Consider the following 25,705-nt stretch of genomic DNA (forward strand, 5'->3'; position numbering starts at 1 on the left):
TTTACTACCCTTCATTTTAAATTCCAGTTTATGAAACATTGCAAGTTACTAAATGGATTAAGTGCAAAGTATTTTGGCATATACTGTCCTTAGCAAATAACTTGCTAAACTGAGGCAGCCAAACAAAAATAACTTTTATCCTCAGTTACAGATTAGAGGCACATTTAAGCCTAATCACGTTATTGACAGTCTCTGTACGTTCAAAGATGTTATTCTTAAGAACTAATTGTGATTGTGGGAGGTTGTGCTTACCTATGATGTATTGTAAGATAATTGTAAATAGGTATTGTACACCGCCTTGGATGGGTTGATGGATAGAGAGCTATTAATAGATAATTATAATCATCAAGCTGTATTTACCAAAACATTTCTAAAGTTTCATAAAGCAAAGCGAGTTAATAAGATACTAGATTCTAATTCAATTCTGAGGTAATGTTTGTTTGCTTTCGTAAATTTTCTCAAGTAGTTCGCTGTACACACAACGTTGTATATCATTGCAACACTTAATTTAATTAACGAAATTGACCCTTCGAAATTCGTCATAAAATATGTTTATAATGGATTGTCCCGATTTCACGACAAAGCTTTTGTGTCCAGGAAAAGTAAACGTGTGTTAAGTAAATGTTTAGGGTAGGTTGTTAGGGGTGGGTTAAGTTAGATTTTATTATCTCTAGGTTAGATTAGGTTAGTTTTTGTTAGGGATAGGTTAAGTTAGGTTCTATTATAAGTTAAGTGAAGTTTGGGGTTGGTTTGGTTATATAAGGGGAGGTGCATTTTGGTTATATTAGCGGTAAGTTATGGGAGTGTAAGTTAAGTTAGCTTATGTTAGGGGCAGTGTGGATGTAGCACACTGTAGCCTTAGCCTCAGTACACAGGAGGGCAGTATGGCCGTCACTGCATTCGACTATTTTCACTTACCTCACTGTAAAGGTACTGTCCCAATGTGTTTTATTTTTGTCTCAAGAAATTATACAGTGTTGGAATGGAAGGCTAAAACTAATTAGAAACTTATTTTTCCTTTTGAATGATTAATCATTGGACGATCAACATTTTATAGACACTTGCCAATGACTGAAAACAAAACCTTTTAGCTTTGGATCTATCTTGTTAAAATTAAGTAATATTGAAATTTAACATCAACACTTTCAGAACTATAAAATTAGTAATAAAAACTCTTAACATTATTATAGATTGAAGGAGATTTAGTAAATTATTATATAAACATCAGCGTTAGTAATTATCTCACCTGCCTTGAAATTATTGTCCATTATTTGAATACATGTTAAGAGTTTAGAAAAATGCTACATTGTCATTATCTCCTCGATGTATGACGTATTAAATGATGAGGTAATGAGTACCACTTCCACACGAGGCTTAACACACACACTTCCTCCTGCAGGGGGGCCTCACTATTGGCCGCCGCCTCACTACACTAACACAAGATTGTATGAGCCAAGCTAATTTCTGGCACTGGAACGAATTTTCATACGAATACCACAGAGATTTGGTTCGGTTAATTAGGTTAGGTTAGGGTCATACTATGTAAGGTTACTATAGGGATGGGTTAGGTTATGTTAGTGGTAGGTTAAGTTTAATTATATTGAGGATAGAATAAATTTGGTTATGTTACAGGTAGGTCAAGTTATGTTAGGGAATTGTTTAAAATAGATTAAGCTAGAGGTAGGTTAAGTTAGGTTACGTTCGGAGTAAATTCAGTTAGTTTATGTAAGGGATTGGATAAGTTAGATTGTGTTAGAGGCTTTGTGAGGTACTAGAGAGGTTCACCTAGGTATTCTTGGCTATATAAGAGGTTAACTTCATTAGTCAGGTAGAGGCTAACCTCCCCTTGAAGCCAGAGTATTGTGCGAGGGTTATCACATTATCACCCTCCACCACTACCACCATCTCCTTCACTCCTTCTTTCCCTTTCCTCCTCCTCTCCCTCTCCTCCTCCTCCGTACATTTTTCTTCCTCCTTCCAAACTCTATACAACTCTTCTCTCTCCCTCTTTCCTCCTTTTCCCCTTTCCGGCTATCCTTTTCGCCTCCTCTTCTCTCCCTCCCTTTTTCCTCCTCCTTTCTCCGCGTCCCTCTTTCTCCCTCCTTTCACTCTCCCCCCTTCCTCCTTCCCCTCTCTCTTCATTCCTCCCTGATTCTCCCTCTTTCCACTCTCCTTCCCCTCCTTCCACCTTCATTGCCTCTTACCCCTCTCCTTCTCTCGTTCCCTATCTCCTCTCCTTCTCCTCCTTTTGCTTCCCTCTCCCTCTCCCCCCCTCCTCCTCCTCTCCTCTGGGCTTTGTGAGGCAGTAACTTACACAACTAAGGGGAAGGACAGATTAATAGACTTATAATTATTCTCTCTCTCTCTCTCTCTCTCTCTCTCTCTCTCTCTCTCTCATTCTCTCTCTCTCTCTCTGCGTTATCATATTCGCTTAGATACAGCTCTCAAAGATAACGCACACACACACACACATACACCAGTATTATGAGTAACAATTGCAAGTTGACCTTCACTCCCCTCCTCCCGTGTGTTGCCCAGTAGCAGTCTAAGCTTATACATATTTTACGAGGATTTCCTCATAAACATCCCGCGGCCCGGCCAGATCATGAGGCCACAGTCGACAAAGGCACAAAATGGCACTTGGACGATATTGGTGTCCGCAATGCGATTTTGTGTGTGTGTCGTGTCGTGTAGTGTCGTATTTGTGAGACGCACAGACAAACTGACTCAGAGAGAGAGATTGCAAGCCAGGGCCAAATTATACCCCCAACACTGCAATGAACCAAGTACCGAAAAACTAGATGGGTAATTAATGTATTCAGAATGTATGACAGGCAGGGAAATCATTCGAAGGGAAATTAATCTTTTTTCACATTGTCCGGAATAGAACGTCAAGACTTTCCTGCCATCAATTATAAATTAAACGTTCACTGAATAACATACAATCAATATATCACCTGAAGCTTAGACACTATAGGTTATTTCACCTGAAGTTTAACCATCCTAACACTACCTAGGGGTTAGGGTTTGGTCAGATTGGTTATATTAGGTTAGGTTAGGTTATATTTGGTTGGACTAAGCAAGATTAGATTAGATTGCTTTAAATTAGTTTTATATTATGTTAAGTTACGTTAGCATTAGAGTAAAATTATAATCTTTAGGTAAACTAAACTGAGGTGTATTATCTCCAGGTAAAATAACACCAAGGAACACCAGTCATGTACAGTAACACCAGGGAACACCAGTCATGTACAGTAACACCAGGGAACACCAGTCATGTACAGTAACACCAGGGAACACCAGTCATGTACAGTAACACCAGGGAACACCAGTCATGTACAGTAACACCAGGAACACTAGTCGTGGCACAATAACGCAGGGACACCAGTCATGTACAGTAACACCAAGCGTGAACACCAGTCATGTACAGTAACATCAGAGAGAACACCAGTTATGTACAGTAACACCCAGAAGAACACCAGTCATGTACAGTAACACCAGGGGCACTGAGTCATGTACAATAACACCAGAGACACCAGTCATGTACAGTAACACCAATGGAATGCACCAGTCATGTACAGTAACATCAGAGAACACCAGTCATGTACGTGCACCAGAGACACCAGTCATGTACAGTAACACCAGGGAACACCAGTCATGTGCAAGACACCAGGGAACACCAGTCATGTACAGTAACACCAGGGAACACCAGTCATGTACAGTAACACCAGAGAACACCAGTCGTACGTGCCTGGGAACACCGGTCATGTACAGTAACAACAGGGAACACCAGTAATGTACAGTAACACCAGGCATGTACAGTAACACCCAGGGAACACCAGGTATGTACAGTAACACCAAGGAACACCAGCCATGTACAGTAACAGCAGAGAACACCAGTCATGTACAGTAACACCAGAGAACACCAGTCATGTGCAGTAACAGTAACACCAGGGAACACCAGTCAACACCAGTCCAGTCATGTACAGTAACACCAGAGAACACCAGTAATGCACAGTAACACCAGGGAACACCAGTCATGTACAGTAACACCAGTACAGTAACACCAGAGAACACCAGTAGTGCACAGTAACACCAGAGAACACCAGTAATGCACAGTAACACCAGGGAACACCAGTCATGTACAGTAACACCAGAGAACACCAGTAATGCACAGTAACACCAGGGAACACCAGTCATGTACAGTAACACCAGAGAACACCAGTAATGCACAGTAACACCAGAGAACACCAGTAATGCACAGTAACACCAGGGAACACCAGTCATGTACAGTAACACCAGAGAACACCAGTAGTGCACAGTAACACCAGAGAACACCAGTAATGCACAGTAACACCAGGGAACACCAGTCATGTACAGTAACACCAGAGAACACCAGTAATGCACAGTAACACCAGGGAACACCAGTCATGTACAGTAACACCAGAGAACACCAGTAGTGCACAGTAACACCAGAGAACACCAGTCATGTACAGGAACACCACGGAACACCAATCATGTACAGTAACACCAGGGAACACCATTCATGTACAGTAACACCAGGGAACACCACGCATGTACAGTAACACCAGAGGTAAGTTAGTTGGGTCCTCATGACTCATCTTAACATGCAAATTTAATTAATATGAAGCGATGTTATCAAAGTGGAGATAAACGTGTCACTTTATATAGTGTGTGTGTGTGTGTGTGTGTGTGTGTGTGTGTGTGTGTGTGTGTGTGTGTGTGTGTGTGTGTGTGTGTGTGTGTGTCCGCCATTCCACATATTTCACCTCGTTCTAGTTATATTCTACACTTCTCCTGGATCATTCTCCCCTACCATTCCTCCCTTCCTTGAGGTCTCTGGGTTCATTGATCACCTCCACGAATAAAAATGATCGCGAAGAAAAGATTATAAATAAAAAGAGAGATAGATAGATAGAGAGAGAGAGAGAGAGAGAGAGAGAGAGAGAGAGAGAGAGAGCTCCAGCCCTCCGCCGGTCCCTGGAGGTAGCGACATAAGGGTCTGGCGAGAATAAAACTTACCACTGTATATCATATCATATTTCATCTTACGACTTGACCCCAGATGAATAATATCTTTGTACCACATGAATTATACATTTTATTTCCTATCCCCTTGTCCTCTCTCTCTCTCTCTCTCTCTCTCTCTCTCTCTCTCTCTTTCCGTTGCCCTTCTTCACTTTGGGCCCACCCCACCATTCTTGCGACAGGGTACAGTCTCTATAAAGCCAATCCCGTTCTGGTGGTAGAGCAAAACAACAGTTAACACAACAACCACAACACATCTCAACATAATAATAACAACAACAAACGTTAATACAATAACAACACATGGTAACAGAATAACAGCAACAGATTATTTCAAAACAAAAAACACATTTTAATCCTACATCATTTCTTAACAAAACAAGTTAACGTCATAAAATATATATTCCACCAGAAACACATTGAAATGACAAAATAAGCATTACTTACATCCACAAAACATGTTCACACCTACTGTACATATGTTAACATAACACCTGTTAACACTTGCATATGTTAACATAACACCTGTTAACACCTATATATGTTAGCATAACACCTGTTAACACCTACATATGTTAACATAACACCTGTTAACACCTACATATGTTAACATAACACCTGTTAACACCTACATATGTTAACATAACACCTGTTAACACCTATATATGTTAACATAACACATGTTAACACGTACCGCGGCTGTCTCACCATTAGTTGTGTCTGAGTAACCTGACCAATTTTGTTCATACATTCAAAACTTTTGTCTTTCCCAAAAAAACTTTATTTCTTGGTCAATTGGCAGATATTATTATGGTGTTCCCGAGATTGGATTAAATCATCCGGCAGCTGGGGATCTATGTGGCGAGATACATGTTCCAAAAATTTTATTCAGGAAATGCCAGAAATTTCAGCCAGTAATGAACGAGAACAAGTAAACTGGTGGGCCAGAATTTATTGGTCCGTGAGTGACATTCTCCGTCAGCGATAAATTCAGGCGTAGAGTTGCTGGCACAGTTCAAATTTAATAATGATAAATTTAATTTACATCAAGCTAATCCAGAAGAAAAGGGTAGGTTGAATAGGTTAAAGCAGCCTATCATAGATAATCCAAACATAGCCGTCTGTAGGTGAAGGAATCAAGCAGTATTGAGCTGACATCTACTAGTGATGACTCGCTGAAAACACTTGGATACTCAATTCCAGTTTTAACTCTTTGTGCTTCCCATGCATGTTTCTCTAAATAGATAAACTTTAATACTAATTTACGATACACCATGAACAAGGTTGTAACTTACGTCTGGCGGTGCCTAGTTAAAGTGATGACTTATTTCAACGCCTTAACACCCAGACAGATCATAAGTGAACATTCCAACCAGCTGTTCTTGTGGAGAATATCTTTTGAAATATTTTAACGCAGACTGTAACTGTGTTTAAGTTTGGGCTTAGGTGATGAGAGTAAATTAAGTTGTTGTTGTGACCTTGACTTTGGCCTCACGTCGACATATTACCAGACTTGGCCTTTTTTTTTTCTTTTTGGCTAAGTTAACGTTTGTCTGTGTTGTGGATGCCATGATATTGTTTACCTACATTTTATTTAATTCGCCATGCTCAATATATATTTGTAGGGTATGCGATTGTGGTCAGGGAGTAAGAGATACTAGTTTTCTTAATTGTGCCCATTAGGACAGGAGTCTCTCTCTCTCTCTCTCTCTCTCTCTCTCTCTCTATTTAGGCATTCTTTTGCTCAATAAGGTGACGTCAACATATTACTATCATTGTATTAATTGCCATCGGAAAGCGTGTCACCCCTCATAACACAACACATCCCGCCATCAACTTGCTGTAGATATAAGAAAAATGTCGGACCTGCTGGAACTTGGTTATACTGTACCTGCCTATTCTATATCGCTGATTTTGGTAATCCATTTCGAGACGTCTGAGGAGACACAGTTTTTGCCAATATTCTTAAGAGCCTCGCCAGACGTGCAGTGGTTTTTAGGTTATTGAGTTCCTCTGAATTGAACACAGACTTGCTGTTGTCGCCTGAAGCAGCATCTACAGGCTACGAGAATTCTAATTTACCAGCGTAAGAAGATGGTTTACCGGAGGCTAGGGATATGAAGAGCGCTTATGAATATATATTGTGCGCTTGTGATTGCTGACGCAGATCATATCTAACCTAACCTAACCTACCCTAAACCTCTCTAGCCTAACTTAACCAAACCAGCTTAATCTGACATAATTTAACTTGACATATTCGATCTTAAACCTAACCTGTTCTATTCTAATCTAACCTAGTGTTAGCTAACTTAACATGACCTCTCTAAACTGAAATCGACCCACCCTAACTTAATCTCGATTGAACTAACCTCACCTCACTAACCTAATCTACCTTATAACTTTCAACTTTTTCTTCTAACGCAACCTAAACAAATTAACTTAACCGTACTTAACCTAACCTAATTAAATATAATTATACTATCAGTTTAAATTTAATTAATTTATCTATTTAGCTTATTTCACTTAACTTGGTAGAAGCGAGGAAGTATTAGAGGAAGTTGAGGTATTCCTTGACACCGGAGTATTAGACTAGGCGGTATAATTTATCACTAGGACTTATCCCTCGACCTGAGCTGAGCTGGGACACACACACACACACGTCGCACCTTTAAATTATTTTTGGACTACTCCTCTTTTTTTTTTTCGTCGTCTCAGAATTCTCTTTAAAAAAAATCTCCAACGCTGTGTACCTGAACGATGGTCATCCAAGTTTGTGGAGATTTTCTTCAAGTTTATTCAAGAGTAAAACTGGTTCGCTTTTTGCTCGGGTAACGTCACTAACTTTGGTTGTCTAGAGTTAAGTTTGACCACAAGAGTTTGGCGGTCCCAGAAACCCTGCGCCAGCCACCACGGCTTACTGCTAGTATGAGCCAGCCTGCACCCCTTACTGAGAGTATGAGTCAACCTGCACCCCTTACTGAGAGTATGAATCAGCCTGTACGTGCCTGTGCTCATGTGTACAGTCAACCAAAGATGCACTGACCCCACCCTGGGTCTCGTACTCGCAAATTTACGTGGCAATACTTGGTAAAGTAAGGTCGTATGTGATGGTGATTGTGATTGGTGAATCTATTTTCGGCTGTATCACTGTCAGTTCTTGTGTCTATTATCTTATGAAAGCGACAACTCAAGAAAATAAAAATGGATTTCGGTGAATCTTGGTAGGTGGTTGTGACTCACCAAGACGCCGAGCTGTTGCCTTAATCCTTTAACTTCCTTCCATGAGTTTCCTTGACCGCCGTAGGGACCCTTGAAATCAATCTTGGGACCACCTGAGGATTCACCCCCCCAGCCTATTCCACCTGAAGATTAACCACCTGGGCACTACCTAGGGGGGTTAGGTTAAGTTCGGGTAGATTGGGCTTGTTTAGGTTAGGTTAGGAGTAAGTTAGATTAGGTTAGGTTATATTAGGTTAGGTTATATTAGGTTAGATTAGAGTAGGTTAGATTAGAGTAGGTGAAGGTACGTTAGGTTTGGTTTGGTTTGGTTGGGATAGGTTAGGTTAGGATAGGTTAGTATCAGGGATAGTTAATATTAAGGTAATCCCAATTTTCCTTTTTATTTATTAACATGTGTGTGGAAATGTGTTCCTTAATTATCATAATTTTCTACTGTTTATTATATAGTTGATGGGGGTTTAGAAGTGCAGGTTAGGTTAGGTTAGGTTGCTATGTTAGGTGAGGTTTGATTAGGTTAATTTAGGTTATGATATGTAATGGTACGTTATGTTTGGTCATATATGTTATGTTGTTATATGTTCTGTTATGTTACGTCTTTTTTTTTTTTTTTTGCGTTAGGCTAGGAGGCCGGGGCCACGCCCTAAGAGACGAAGTCGATACCGAGTTGTGTACCCTTGGGAGACTCCCCTCCTTCCCTGCAGCCGAAGAGAATATTAATGTGTAGATGCTGGGAGTTCTCTGTCTGATCTACACTTTGACAACTGTAGGGTATATGTAGAATGAGGTGTAGGTTATATGTAGGTTATAGCAGGTTGTATGTGGAATGAGTTGCAGGTAATACATAGGATATATAAGGGATGAGTAAGAGTTGCAATATGGTTATAGACGGTAAAAAACACACAGAAGTCACTTTCATTGTGCTGTGTGAGGTTAAGATTTAGTGAACGGTGCATACTGACCCTGGCGGATGAAATTTTGAATTACATAAAACAACAAACGGTCAGGTTGGAGGATGATCGTGTGTGTGCGCGCGCGCGCGCGCGGAGTTTCAACAGTAGGTTACTCTGAAGAATGAATGAGAAAGTTGGTTCCATAGCCATGACTGTCTGTTACGGACAGTGTGGATACAGCACACTGTATACTAAGCCTTCAGTACACAAGGAGGCAGCATGACCGGTACTGAACGCTCCCGCATCCTTTTTCCAAGTTGTACACTCACCTCATTCTACATTATAACCTGCACCTCATTCTACATATAACCTACATCACATTCTACATATAATCTACACCACATTCTACATATAACTTACACCACATTCTACATATAACCTACACTTCATTCTACATATATCCTACACTTCATTCTACTTATAACCTACACCACATTCTACATATAACCTACACTTCATTCTACATATATCCTACACTTCATTCTACTTATAACCTACACCTCATTCTACATATAACTTACACCACATTCTACATATAACCTACACCTCATTCTACATATAACCTACACCACATTCTACATATAACCTACACTTCATTCTACATATATCCTACACTTCATTCTACTTATAACCTACACCACATTCTACATATAACCTACACTTCATTCTACATATATCCTACACCTCATTCTACATATAACCTACACCTCATTCTACATATATCCTACACTTCATTCTACATATAACCTACACCACATTCTACATATAACCTACACCACATTCTACATATATCCTACACTTCATTCTACATATAACCTACACCACATTCTACATATAACCTACACCACATTCTACATATAACCTACACTTCATTCTACATAACCTACACCACATTCTACATATAACACTTCATTCTACATATAACCTACACCACATTCTACATATAACCTACACCACATTCTGTATATGTATACACCTACATATACACTACACCATACCTACACCACATTCTGTATATAACCTACACTTCATTCTACATATATCCTACACATTCTACACATAAGCTACACCTCATTCTACATATAACCTACACCACATTCTACATATAACCTACACCACATTCTGTATATAACCTACACTTCATTCTACATATAACCTACACCACATTCTACATATAACCTACACTTCATTCTACATATAACCTACACCACATTCTACATATAACCTACACCACATTCTGTATATAACCTACACTTCATTCTACATATATCCTACACCTCATTCTACACATAAGCTACACCTCATTCTACATATAACCTACACCTCATTCTACACATAACCTACACCACATTCTGCATATAACTTACACCACATTCTACATATAACCTACACCACATTCTTCAAGTACCCATTTACAGCTGGGTGATCGAACCACCGACCCATGGAACAAGCGATGTATCCACTGAACCGCTCTACACTATCGTAACCCATTCTATACCTAACCCTCCCAGGTAATGTTACGGAGTTAAATTATCAAGTGAAATAAGCTAAGGGGCTAGTCTTCAGGTGATCCCAACAGTGCATTATTGACAGGCAGTAGAGCAGCGAGTTTAATTTCTTCATAATATTGATCTTTAAAGTGATAGTAGCGTATCAGTTCGCCTCTTTTATTAAGTAAGGCTGGCAATAAGGCGTGCACGTTCCCTTCGGCCCCACAGTATAGCCCAAGAAGCCATAACTATGTACAATAATGAAGAAAAAAATCCAGATTATCGAATTCATCTGAGGTCTATATTATCATGACACACCTAAACAAACTGTCTATTCTGGTATGATTGAGTTACTATATTTACAACTCCTGAACAAAGGAGGGAAGGTCACACGTACACAAGACACACACAAAAAACGAATTACATTAAGATTAGACACCCTAGTTTATTTCACCTTAAGATTAACTACCCTAACGCTACCTGGGAGAAAAGGTTAGGTTAAGTGAAGTCAAATCAAGTCAAGTTAGGTTAGGTTAGGTTAGGTTAGGTTAGGTTAGGTTAGGTTAGGTTAGGTTAGGTTAGGTTAGGTTAGGTTAGGTTAGGTTAGGTTAGGTTAGGTTAGGTTAGAATGTTTAACCAACAGTTGAAATAAGCTGGGTTTGCCTAATCTTCAGGTGACCCCCCCATAAATTTTGACTTTCTCTTCAGTATTCGTCTTCGCCCTCCTATCACCTCTTCAGTCTCCCTAAAAGTCACGTCCACCAACCCTGGATTACTTCTCTCACACCTGGCCTTGGAGGTATCCTTCCTCATTGTCCCGCCCCGACGGAAGACAATCTTAATACATTCACTTCAACGAAATCCAACCCTCACTTTTAGTCCTCTCTGCTCTATATACTTTTCCAGGTTCACCCTTTCCTTACTCAGCTGTCATGATTGCAAGAATATAATTTCAGTCATTGCCTTACGTCATTTCGAACCTGGATACTGTTCTTGAGCCTTCGATGTTTAGCCAAAGAAGAGAGAGAGAGAGAGAGAGAGAGAGAGAGAGAGAGAGAGAGAGAGAGAGAGAGGTATTTCGGCAAAAACAAGAGTTCCCTCGAGTAAAGTAATTAGCTGAGGTGAGTTTACGTATAGGAACAATTTTGTCGGCGCTGCTGGAGACGCTGTGAATTGAATACACTTTTCAGGACTGATTTCTCTACATTATTTTGAGACTCGTAAGGATTCGTGGGCGTGAGTATCAAGATGAGAAGGGTTGAACACACACACACACACACACAACATGTGCTATACAACATGTGTTATACATCATGTGCTATTCAATGTGTGGTGTATATTTGGTGTACAACATTGTGCAACCTGTGGTATATAATATGTGCTATACAGCATATGTTATACAACATGTGTTATACAACATGTGTTATGCAACATGTGTTATGCAACATGTGCTGTACAGCTTACGTTATACAACATGTGCCATACAGCATGTACTATACAACATACCTGTATAGTGTACTGTACAGCGGGAAGCCAGACCACAACATTAACATGCAAGTAAGGGCAGCCGGGGATTACAGGATAGAGCTGAGAGGATAAACTTACCATAAACTCATAATGTTCAGCTTTGTGGCCGACACACTTAAAGCTCCTTATCACAACTTTGTTTAATTAACCTGCTCTTGTTCCCTCTGTAGCTTCGACGACGCTTGTGCTCTGTATCGTGGCTCTGTGGCTCCTGCGCTCTATATCTTAAAGGTCGGTGGCACTACCACACACTAGGTACACCTCCGCACACTGAGGCACTACAACACACTAAGTACACCTCCTCACACTGAAGCACTATAACACACTAGGTACACTTCCACACACTGAGGCACTACAACACACGAAATACCCGCCCACATACTGAAGCAACACTATAATAACAATCCCCCTTGCAAGTATTAAGAATTAGCCGTCAATAAGTAAAGAAATACATAAAGACATTGAAACTGACAAGATCCAGTGTTCAGTCTCTCTAAGTTTCTTACGTTAATATGTCTATTTTAAGTTATGACATTATTTCTAGTTAAGGTAAAGTCTCGGTGAAATTTTGATGCAATACTTGGGATGTGATGTTTTTTATTTAGCTTCGGTATATATGCTAGCTGGGCATATTCTTGTGTCTATAGTTGTACGGGGAAAATTTATATTATGAACCTTTGAGAATCCGAATGCAAGATATGTTACGTTACATTACGGTGAGGTTAGTTTAGTTTAGTTTGTTACGTTACATTACGCTATATATCTCTCACTCAGTAACGTGTTTACTAAATAACACATAGAGGACCTAAAGTGACGGACGGACAGATAGCATTTCCAGGCTCCTTTCCCTTTTTAAAACGAGGAGAGCTAAGGGTGTGTGACAGGCCTTTTTGAGTGGGTGTAGTAAGGAAGTCGTGGTGGGGTATTTAGTTACATACTTCGCCCAGAACCTTGGTTAAAATACTCGTGTATAACTTTTAATAATTTTAGTTTCGAGGTATTTTACAAAAAAAATAAAAAAATTACACTATTTTGTCAGTTATTTTAATATAAGTTTGGGAGAGAGAGAGAGAGAGAGAGAGAGAGATGATTATTAGCTGCACCACATAATGTAAAGATTTATATCGAAATATCTAGACCGATGAGAAGAGTAAACAAACTCCTGGAATTATAACAAAAACAAAATATACGAGTCAGCTAAGAGTAAATTGTCTCTAAAATCTCAATTAAATAGAAAAAGAAAGATAAAAGCTATAGAATAAATGGCTGAAGCAGAGACCCACAGCGAGAGAGATGTACACGGAGGGAGGGGAAGAGAGAACGTCAATAGATGGCAAAAGGGGTGACGAGGGAAAAGAACTCTGGAGTTGTAAGTCAGAACAGATGGCGGGAGGGAGCGAGAACTGCACCAATAACACTGCCTGGCGTAAGAGTGCATGTGTAAACAGTGAGATGGTGCTGGCGTAAGAGTGCGTGTGTGAACAGTGAGATGGTGCTGGTGGAAGAATGCATGTGTAAACAGTGAGATGGTGCTGGCATAAGAGTGCGTGTGTGAACAGTGAGATGGTGCTGGCGGAAGAGTGCGTGTGTGAACAGTGAGATGGTGCTGGCGTAAGAGTGCGTGTGTAAACAGTGAGATGGTGCTGGCGTGAGAGTGCGTGTGTGAACGGTGAGATGGTGCTGGCGTAAGAGTGCGTGTGTAAACAGTGAGATGGTGCTGGCGTGAGAGTGCGTGTGTAAACAGTGAGATGGTGCTGGCGTAAGAGTGCGTGTGTGAACAGTGAGATGGTGCTGGCGTAAGAGGTGCTGGCGTAAGGTGCGTAAACAGTGAGATGGTGCTGGCATAAAGTGCGTGTGTAAACGGTGAGATGGTGCTGGTGTAGAGTGCGTGTGTAAACAGTGAGATGGTGCTGGCGTAAGAGTGCGTGTGTAAACGGTGAGATGGTGCTGGTGTAGAGTGCGTGTGTAAACAGTGAGATGGTGCTGGCGTAAAGTGCGTGTGTGAACAGTGAGATGGTGCTGGCGTAAGAGTGCGTGTGTAAACGGTGAGATGGTGCTGGCGTAAGAGTGCATGAGTAAACGGTGAGATGGTGCTGACGTAGAGTGCGTGTGTAAACAGTGAGATGGTGCTGGCGTAAGAGTGCGTGTGTAAACAGTGAGATGGTGCTGGTGAAGTGCGTGTGTAAACAGTGAGATGGTGCTGGTGTAAGTGCGTGTGTAAACAGTGAGATGGTGCTGGCGTAGAGTGCGTGTGTGAACAGTGAGACGGTGCTGGCATAAGAGTGCGCGTGTGTAAACAGTGAGATGATGCTGGCATAAGGTGCATGTGTAAACGGTGAGATGGTGCTGCCGTAAAGTGCGTGTGTAAACAGTGAATGGTGCTGGCGTAAGAGTGCGTGTGTAAACAGTGAGATGGTGCTGGCAAAAGAGTGTGTAAACAGTGAGATGGTGCTGGCGTAAAGGTGCGTGTGTAAACAGTGAGACGGTGCTGGCGTAAGAGTGCGTGTGTAAACGGTGAGATGGTGCTGGCGTAAAGTGCGTGTGTAAACGGTGAGATGGTGCTGACGTAAGAGTGCGTGTGTGGCGGTGAGATGGTGCTGGCGTAAGAGTGCGTGTGTAAACGTGGTGCTGGCGTAAGAGTGCATGTGTAAACAGTGAGATGGTGCTGGCGTAAAATGCGTGTGTAAACAGTGAGATGGTGCTGACGTAAGAGTGCGTGTGTAAACAGTGAGATGGTGCTGGCATAGAGTGCGTGTGTAAACAGTGAGATGGTGCTGGGTAATGCGTGTGTAAACAGTGAGATGGTGCTGACGTAAGAGTGCATGTGTAAACAGTGAGATGGTGCTGGCATAAGAGTGCGTGTGTAAACAGTGAGATGGTGCTGGCGTAAGAGTGCGTGTTTAAACAGTGAGATGGTGCTGGGATAAGGGTGCGTGTGTAAACAGTGAGATGGTGCTGGCATAAGGGTGCGTGTTTAAACAGTGAGATGATGCTGGGATAAGGGTGCGTGTGTAAACAGTGAGATGGTGCTGGGATAAGGGTGCGTGTGTAAGTGACTGGCATAAGAAACAGTGAGATGGTGCTGGCGTAAGGTGCGTATTGTAAACGGTGAGATGGTGCTGGTGGAAGAGTGCATGTGTAAACAGTGAGATGGTGCTGGCGTAAGAGTGCGTGTGTAAACATGAATGGTGCTGGCAAGAGTGCGTGTGTAAACAGTGAGATGGTGCTGGCGTAAGAGTGCGTGTGTAAACAGTGAATGGTACTGGGATAAGGGTGAGTGTGTAAACAGTGAGATGGTGCTGGCATAAGGGTGCGTGTGTAAATAGTGAGATGGTGCTGGGATAAAGGTGCGTGTTTAAACAGTGAGATGATGCTGGGATAAGGGTGCGTGTGTAAACAGTGAGATGGTGCTGGCATAGCATAAGGGTGAGTGTGTAAACAGTGAAATGGTGCTAGGATAAGGGTGAGTGTGTAAACAATGATTTGGCGCTGAGAGAAGGGAGCACATGTGAGTGATGGTGCCAGTATAAGGGAGCATATGGGAGTGACGGTGCCAGTATAAGGGAGCATGTGGGAGTGACGGTGCCAGTATAAGGGAGCATGTGGGAGTGACGGTGCCAGTACAAGGGAGCATGTGGGAGTGATGGTGCCAGTATAAGGGAGCATGTGTGAGTTTCCAGTATAAGGGGCATGTGGGAGTGCAGTGCAGTATACAAGGGGAGCATGTGGGGAGTGATGGTGCCAGTATAAGGGACATGTGTGGGTGACGATGCCAGTATAAGGGGAGCATGTGGGGTGATGGTGCAGTATAAGGGACATGTGTGGTGACGATGCCAGTATAAGGGCATATGGGAGTGACGGTGCCAGTATAAAGGGACATATGTGGGTGACGGTGCCAGTTAAAGGGGCATGTGGGAGTGATGGTGCCAGTATAAAGGAAATGTGTGGGTGACGGTGCTAGTATAAGGGGCATGTGGGAGTGACAGTGCCAGTATAAAGGACATGTGTGAGTGACTGTGCCAGTATAAGGGAGCATGTGGGGAGTGATGGTGCCAGTATAAGGGACATGTGTGGTGACTGTGCCAGTATAAGGGGAGCATGTGGGAGTGATGGTGCCAGTATAAGGGAGCATGTGTGAGTGACGGTGCCAGTATAAGGGAGCATGTGGGAGTGATGGTGCCAGTATAAGGGAGCATGTGTGAGTGACGGTGCCAGTATAAGGGAGCATGTGGGAGTGATGGTGCCAGTATAAGGGACATGTGTGAGTGACTGTGCCAGTATAAGGGACATGTGTGGGTGACGGTTCCAGTATAAGGGAGCATGTGTGAGTGACGGTGCCAGTATAAGGGAACGTGTGTAAACAGCAATGACTTCCTGTGTTTGGTCTTGAAACAGGAGGGCGACATCTGGTGGTAAGTGTGTCATACTATCGTCTTCATGTAGCCGATTAGTACTCACAGCGTGGCTCTATATAACACTTATACACTGATGCTTCAACTACGTCATTAGTAAAGTAGACGCGTGTAAGAAATCATTAGAAGAAGTTTATTTAAAGAAGTTGGTATTCACTAGAGTTAGTTGTGTCAATATTCACTAGTTAGTTTACTTTAAGATGTATCAGTATTTACTAGAGATAATTTACTTTGGTCAGTTATCAAGGCCTTACGATACGACTTACGTGAATTATAGTGATGGATTGTAGACACATTTGGATCACCCAAAGAATTAGACACCCCAGGTAATTTCATCTGAAAAGTAACCACCCTAACGCTAACCTAACCTAACCTAACCGAACCTAACCTAACCTACCCCTCCTCTGAATAACGTTAGGGTGGTTAATTTTCAGATGAAAAAAGCTGGAATTTCTAATCTTCAGGTGATCTATACCAAATATATAGTGTGTTCTCTTTTATTCTTATCTAGAAACGCTTTGTGGAGAACTTTCACCTACACTAGTATGATTAAGTCATCTTAGAGAGAAGTGTGTGTGTGTGTGTGTGTGTGTGTGTGTGTGTGTGTGTGTGTGTGTGTGTGAGTGAGTGAATAGTGCTACGGATGGAGGAAGATGAGGAGAGGTCCCCAACTAGGAAGGGAAGAAGGTTGTGGTGACTGAAGTAGAGTGGTGGAGAGGTTGGTTGCCTGGAGGTCAGGAAGGTGGAGTAAATTGAGGAGGCCACCACCAGAGTGCCGGAGGAGCACCAGCTGGAGCGTACATAATGTGGACGTGACTACCTGGGGCACTTGGCCCTGACACGACCTCCCCGCACTCCAAGAATTTGTTTGTGTAAGAAGTATGATTATATATACATGTGTGTGTGTGTGTGTGTGTGTGTGTGTGTGTGTGTGTGTGTGTGTGTGTGTGTGTGTGTGTTAGAGGAGGCAGTTCCTCCTTACACACACACACACCAACAGAGTCGAACTAAAATGTCTACATTCACACACACGCACACACACACACACACATACACACATACACACACACACAAGTGAATCCTCCGAGTGCACACACATATATAAAGAACTCTGTATATTTGAACGTGACATGTCGCAGCTTAACATCATGATTTAAACTTGTTAAAACTTTTCCCTCAGACTCATGTGTTTGAACCAGAAGTCACCCCTGAGTATTGCTCCCGGAGGACTGTACGAAAAATAGTTGATAAGTTTGGAACTCTTACTTTCCTCCAAGGGTCCCCGGTAGACCTATTTATCATTTTCTCTTATAACACTTACTTTCGCTTTATATTTTGAGGCTTCACTATACTGTACATAATACCACATTATACTTGAAGGACGTAGAGCTCGAGATATATAGGAAAGAATAATGTCATTATCATCGACAGAATCAACTTTTTTTGTGTGTGTGATGCATCGTAATGTACTTATGAAAGAGTCACAACATACCTATTGTCCTGAGTGTATGGGTGTGTGTGTGTGTGTGTGTGTGTGCGTGCGTGGGTGCACGCATGTGTGTGCGTTTGTGCGCGTGTGTATGTGTGTGTGGTGTGTGTGTGTGTGGTGTGTGTGTGTGGTGTGTGCGTGTGTGTGTGCGTGTGTGCGTGTGCGTGTGTTTGCGTGTGTGTGTGCGTGTGTGTGTGCGTGTGTGTGTGTGTGTGTGTGTGTGTGAAGCTATATTTCTTTGTTGTTTACTATACATATTCACCTGGCTCTTTTACTTACAGCTCATCAGTTTCAAATGCTTAATGTTGTCTACAGTTAAGATATTGTAGAAACTAAAAAAAAAAATGTGTCTACGGATCAACTGAAGTTTAGACACCCCAACTCGTTATATCTGAGTATTATCCACCCGAACGCAAGTCTAACCTAACCTAACAAACTAAACCTAACTTACCTAAACCAAAGCAAACTTAGCCAAACCAAACTAAACTTAACCAAACCAAACTTAATTTAACCAAACCTAACTTAATTTTTCCAAACCAAACCTAATTTAACCAAACCAAACTAAATTTAACCAAACCAAACTTAATTTAACCAAACCTAACTTAATTTTTCCAAACCAAACCTAATTTAACCAAACCAAACTAAACTTAACCAAACCAAACTTAATTTAACCAAACCAAACTTAATTTTTCCAAACCAAACCTAATTTAACCAAACCAAACTAAATTTAACCAAACCAAACTTAATTTAACCAAACCTAACTTATCAGCTCTATTTTAATTTAACCAAACTAACCTAATAAACCAAGCCTAACTTAACCAAACCTAACCTAATAAACCAAACCTAACAAACCAAACCTAACTTAACAAATCAAACCTAACTTAATGAAACCAAGGTTAACTAAACTAAACCTAACTTAACCAAACCTAACCTAACTTACCTAACCAAACCTACCTTAATTTAACTTAGCCTAACCTAGCCTCACCCCTAGGTAACATTAAGGAATGCAATCTTCAAGTGATATAGGCTGGGGTGTCTAATCTTTAGGTGATCCACTTGTACTTTTCAATTCAGTCAGGCTCCAGATTCTCAAAGGTTCGAAACTTCAAATTGTTCTTCCTTAAAGGTAGATGCAAGAACGTACATATATAACTGACCCACTTAAGAACACTGCAAAAATAGCGTTCCAAGTGACATTAAAACTACACTAACAGAACACCTTAATTAGATTACTATGTTAAGATCATTTAAAGAGAAAACTTAGCGTACAGAACCTTCGTAAATCAGGCAGCAGAAGCGTGTATTGGTGGAGGTTCGCAAGACAAAGTAGGGCTAGACACTGCCAGAGGCACCTCCAGCCACGCTCTCCTCAACTCGTGTGGGTGAGCAAATGACAGACAGAATGTTGTTCTCTGAGGGAGATAATGATGATTACGCCGGTGGTATGAAGACTGCATCTGTGATGATGTTCTGGCCATCATTGTGCTAATGATGATGATATGCGGGAGGAAACGCTGGCGATGATGAAAGAGGATCACTGCGGGTGTGTGTTGATCGTGATGAACAGAGGTACACAACACCCGTCATGTTGAGGATTCTGATGAAGTGATAAGTGTTATCACCAATGGCTACGCTGAGGGTAGGAGTAATAACGATGATAATTATGGTGCAGGTTTAATGTATAATACATTATTAATACTGAAAATATTGATACGAGATGCTACGGTAATAATAGTCTGATTTTATTACGTAAATTTAGTGGTGAAATGTGACACCTGAACTTCGTATACATAGTACGTAATATGAAAAATAATGCTGTTATTTTTGTATATAATTAAACATAAAACTTTTATGTGAATACGTAGACGAGAGTGAGGTCGTTTGCTTCTAAATATTTGTTCGAGTTTTTAATAACGAAAAACCCTTATTGTTTTTGGAAAGTAATGGCTCGGTGCACACGGTGAATTGCTTTGGATACTCTATATGTAAGTTGAGGATATGAAGTGTGTGTGTGTGTGTGTGTGTGTGTGTGTGGATGAAAAAATATATAGTATTTGAAGTTCTTCCCTTTAATCCACCAACTTGCTGCAGCGTGAGGTGGCGAGTAACCCAGAATCTTACTGCCAAACTCCGCAGAGAATCACGGCACCTTGAGCTGGGAAACCACTAAATATTTGCTGGTACAAGTCCTCGAGCACAATCCTGAATATCGATTTTCTCTACTACAAATAAATATTGGCAAGAAGTGAACTCCATCCAAGACAATTTTTTTGTTGCGTTAGAGCGGCAGTTGAGGCAGCCTTGAACTGTCAACACCAGCGTTAACAGATTGCAGTCTTGGGGAATCTTATTGGAAATCAGGGTGGAGCTTCAGCCCCCACCCGCTGACTGAGAAACTCTAGCAGGCCTCAGCCACTAGTTTTCCTCAGTTTTCTCTCACACACACACACACACACACACACCTGGTGAGGGAAGTTGACCCTTAGCGCAGGAGAGAACACACACCAAACTCGCATGGAAAATGCCTATTGGGTACAGGGACATTTACTTTTGTCTAGTGAAGATTTATTACAAGAGTTATACCTGGGAGATGTTGTAGCGGGAGCAGAGGCGTGCCAACCACCAGTTTCTACTGCCTGCCTCTGTACATTCTCCTCTATGCAAGCAGGTATATATCGTTCCTATATATATTAATACAACTGAAATATTACTCTATCGGGAGTCAAACCATTGCTTCGGCACTGATTCGAACCCTGCACTGGCACTGAATTCAAGTTCTGATGTGGATATGTTAGGCTCAAGGCCCGAGTTCGCTCACTTAGCGAAAAAAAACGTCCATAACGCGTTGTGGACGTTTTTAAAATAACCAGAAAGAGAATGCAAGAGTCGTGGGTTTTTCCCAACAGTCGCAACCCCTTTTGAACGATCTCGAAATTCCTTTAACCAAGCCTAACCTAACCTATCGCCACCACCACTTTCACCAACACTACCACAACCAGCACCACTACCACCACTAGCATCACTAACACTGCTACCACCAGGTTCTCCAACACTACCACCACCAGCATCACTACCACTCCCTCCACCAGCATCACTACCACTCCCTCCACCAGCATCACCAACACTATTACCAACAACATCACCGACACCACCATTACCATCACTACCACCATCACCAACACTACCACTATCACCAACACTGTCACCATCACCACACCATCACCACCCGAGCTGTTTGTTCGTTTCCTCTTCCACTCTCAAGTACACAATTTTCATCCAATATATAAGAATATTTCACGGCTGGTCAGTCAGTTTCATCTGGCGGTGGAAGTGAATATTGGCCCCCAAGTATATGCTCGCCCGATGAGAACACACTTGGGTGCAACTGAGTGCATTAAGGCGTTGAGAAAATTGCCCTCGCTAAACAGTTTGTGAGGGTAACCTTAATTAACACACACACACACACACACACACACACACACACACACACACACACATATTTATAATGGTTGACCCTCGTGTTCGAAAATGGCCGTCCCTAGGGCCATTTGGGCGTGAATTTCTTTAAGGTATAGAAACTGCCGCTAACAACAACTACAACCTAAATTAACGAGTTGCATGACCTAGTGTCGAGGAACAATTCAAGAAGACCGGACAACTTTCCAACTGCACTGGCTAACCACTGCCCCGGAACACGATCCGAAAATCGATTAACATCCAGGTTACCAATTACTGCTGTGTAGAGTGTAGACAGTGGCAAATGGTGTAGAGAAACTTGCCCATAGTTTCACCCTGCCCAGGGATGGCTTGTGAGGCGAGCATACATACATACATTTTTGTCAAACTGGTCATTAGAAAATTTTCACAGATTGTCGGTTTAAGGGTAGATAAGACACCTGAGTAAAATCAAGTTCATGGGTCATCACTGAAGGTTACTTCACTATTGGGTTGGTCCTGCTTGTTCACGACCACTTCACGATAATGATCACCTGCCTCCGGTTACCAACACACACTAGCTACGATGTCCACCCCTTCACAACCTTCCTGAATGACCAGTGCCAGACCTCAGCCACTAGAGCCAATAATGCCCGTAACCAGCCACTAGTACCAGGCATCAACCACTAGTGCCAGATATCAGTCCATCTATTGGTGCCAGCCCTCAGCCACTAGTGCCAGAATCCAGCCACTAGTGCCAGACCTAAGCCACTAGTGCCAGACCTCAGCCACTAGTGCCACACCTCAGCCACTAGTGCCAGACCTCAACCACGTCTGGCCGCCTTTCCTGGAACCTCGCCAACAACACTGTTTTCCAAGCTGAACATAAATGACCGGAACCAGATGAAGTCGACCCTTTTTATAGCTCTGACCTTTGTGTAGCCCACGCTAATGTAGCTTTTATAAGGGCGTGATGGAAGTGTGGCACAAGCTAAATGTACCCTTTATCAGTGTAAGCTAAGTGGAAATCATTTTGTAAGCTTTTATATTTTTATCTGTAGCCGAAGCTGCAAAGCAGTGATTCTCTCTCTCTCTCTCTCTCTCTCTCTCTCTCTCTCTCTCTCTCTCTTTATATATATATATATATATATATATATATATATATATATATATATATATATATATATATATATATAATTCGGAATGGTGATTTAAGTGCCAAGAGCATTTAATATTCAGTCACAAGATTCTCATGGCATTAAGTACCCCCTCCCCAAAAAAAAAGATATTACCTTCTCATTACCTTTGAAGGAATAAATATAATGATGGTACTGTAATTAGGAAAAAACTCAATAGATTTTTTTTACATGCGGGAGTTTAAGCGAAAAACTGTAAACATAATCTAAAATTATGTCACGGTTGGAATTGCTTAGATAAGATTTATATATGAGCAAAAAATTAAAATATACTTGGAATATTTTAAATGTTAATCAGATATTAACTCTAACGTGATATTATGTCTGCTAGACAGAAATATTACAAAAGTGTTAGTTTGTGTTGACGCTGCTGCAGTAACGGGAGAGAGAGAGAGAGAGAGAGAGAGAGAGAGAGAGAGAGAGAGAGAGAGCTCGTCTTTCTCTCAACTAATCGTCCAGGCCGATTTTTTTTAAGATCACCTGATGCTTAGGCAATCTACTTATTTCACATGGAGATTAAGAACCCTAACACTGATCCAACCTTGCCTCGTTTAACCTAACCTCACCTCACGTGGTTCATCTTCAGGTGAAATAAACTGGGGTGTGTAATCATCAGGTGATCCATTTTTTCGGTTATTGGCGTCGTATTGCAAATTAACCTTGGCACCTAAAGGAGAACACACTTGTCTAATATGAATTTCGTTGCCCTCATAGTTCTTTCTTAATGTAGAACACACACACACACACACACACACACACACACACACACACTAACAGACAGACCGAGACGATTGCTTTATCGTCCCTGCAAACAATAATTACCATCAAACATGTTAATAAACTATTGATTCTCCCTCACAAATTATCTCGAATTCAAGACTAATTGTTATAATTTACCATCGACCAGTAATTACACTTCACAGCAATGAGACATAACACGAAGGTGAGGAAAGGGACGACTGGACCTCGTTACATATTATACTGTACTCTTGGTGAAGTCGGATCACCTGAAGATTAGCCCCACCTTATTTTACACGAAGATTAAACACCCTAACGCTTCCTGGTTAGGTTAGGTTAGGTTAGGTTAGTGTATGTTACGATACGTTGATGGTATACTGCGTTAGATTAAAACAACATATTAAATAAAAAGGTATTTATGTATCCTCTTGTAAATAAGCCAAACACACACTATGTTTAAAATATTCTCGGAGGAATATAAACACAATTACCGAGAGGAGATAATTACACCGGTGGTGCTCCTCACACACACACACACACACACACACACATTCCCTCCCTCCCTCACACACACGCTGCCACACTCCCTTCCTCACACACACACACACACACACACACACACACACACACACACACACACACATTCCCTCCCTCCCTCACACACACGCTGCACACCTTCCCCACACACACACACACACACACACACACACACACACACACACACACACACACACACACACACACACACACACACACACACACACACACACACACACACACACACTAAACAAAACGGACATTATTATCGGTGAAATATAAACACTTAATTTGGCTGGTGAGACGAAAGTCACTTATTTACTTTAAAGGTTTATATAACTACAGTGAAATTGTACACTGAAACTGAAATCTACCTTTAGTTCATATTAAATCTTTAGTGATATTGGGATAATTCACAGATTGTTGCAAGAGTTCTTTCTTTATTTAATCTAAAAGTTACTCTTAAGATTATAATGACATAGTTTTTTGTGGTAGTTCCTGACCCATGAGAACTATTTGATAAACATATATTTTGACTTCACCGATCACCTGAAGTTTAAACACCCACATTATTTTGCCTGATGCTTTAGCACCTTAATGATAACACTGGTTAACAGCCAAAATGGTTCACATATGAGATCATGCTCACACAACTAATTTCATATTGCTGAATTCGAATCTGATATTTGTTTTGTTCTATCAGACCAGGTTTTATAAAAAAATCAATAGGTACAAATATTTAATATTCCATCACGTGTCGTGCAAAAGATGAGATTATCTCATGTGACTGTGCTTTCATGACTAATTTCATATTAATGAATATTAATTGGATGTTTCATTCTACCATCAGACCTACTTTCTTAAAGAATAAAAAAAATAGTAAATATAATAACATTATCGCGTCATGCAAGATACAATTTTAAACCTATCACAGATAAGCTCATAAAAAATTGTACCAAAAAACATAAGTTCAAATCCTTTATAATGACAAAATATGAAGTTCTAAAAGTGCTTCTGAACTTTACTCTTTCTCTTGTACAGCTTGCTCTCTTCTCGTTGCAGTGTCCAGCAATAGTCGCCCATCATGTTAGGACTGAATTGTCCCTGATATCTGCTCTCCATTATGGCGATATCTTGATGAAATCTTTCGCCTTGTTCATCACTAACGTCTCCAAGGTTACCTGGGAAAAATTCAATATGAGAGTGGAAAAAATGCAATTTCAAGGACATCCTTGCTCCCAATGCATGATAATTCTGAAGCATGGTTGTTACGATTTCTTTGTAGTTGTCAGCACGATAGTTTCCAAGAAAATTCTTTGACACATTGACAAATGATTCCCATGCTTTTTTCTCCAGTGGGTTCAATGTTTTGGTGAATTCGCTATCATTAACTAGTATACGAATTTGTGGTCCATTCAAGACACCTGCTTTCAACTTGGCTTCGGAAACCACACCACCTAGTTTCTGAGATAAGTATAGAGTCCCAGCACCGAATTGATCCATAGCTTTGATGAAATTTTTAGCCAAACCAAGCTTTAGATGCAGTGGAGGCAAAAATATCTTTTCTGGATCTACAAGCGGATTGTGAGCACAGTTAAACCTTCCAGACGCATCTCTTGGTCTTGTCGGTCAATCCTATCTC

The 25,705-nt window shown here is 41.3% G+C and overlaps 1 protein-coding gene across 3 annotated transcripts in view; it reads left to right on the forward strand.

The window, feature by feature from the left end:
- Positions 1-25,705, forward strand: part of LOC121871018 (delta and Notch-like epidermal growth factor-related receptor) — a 340,989-nt gene that overhangs the window by 166,536 nt on the left and 148,748 nt on the right. For all 3 annotated transcript variants that reach the window (XM_042373072.1, XM_042373071.1, XM_042373073.1), the window contains one exon: positions 12,427-12,487. In XM_042373072.1, coding sequence (XP_042229006.1) covers positions 12,427-12,487 — 61 coding nt within the window. The remainder of the gene's footprint in view (positions 1-12,426; positions 12,488-25,705) is intronic.

This window comes from Homarus americanus, unplaced genomic scaffold, assembly GCF_018991925.1.
Source record: "Homarus americanus isolate GMGI-L3 unplaced genomic scaffold, GMGI_Hamer_2.0 scaffold52512, whole genome shotgun sequence".
NCBI classification, from domain to species: Eukaryota; Metazoa; Arthropoda; class Malacostraca; order Decapoda; family Nephropidae; genus Homarus; species Homarus americanus.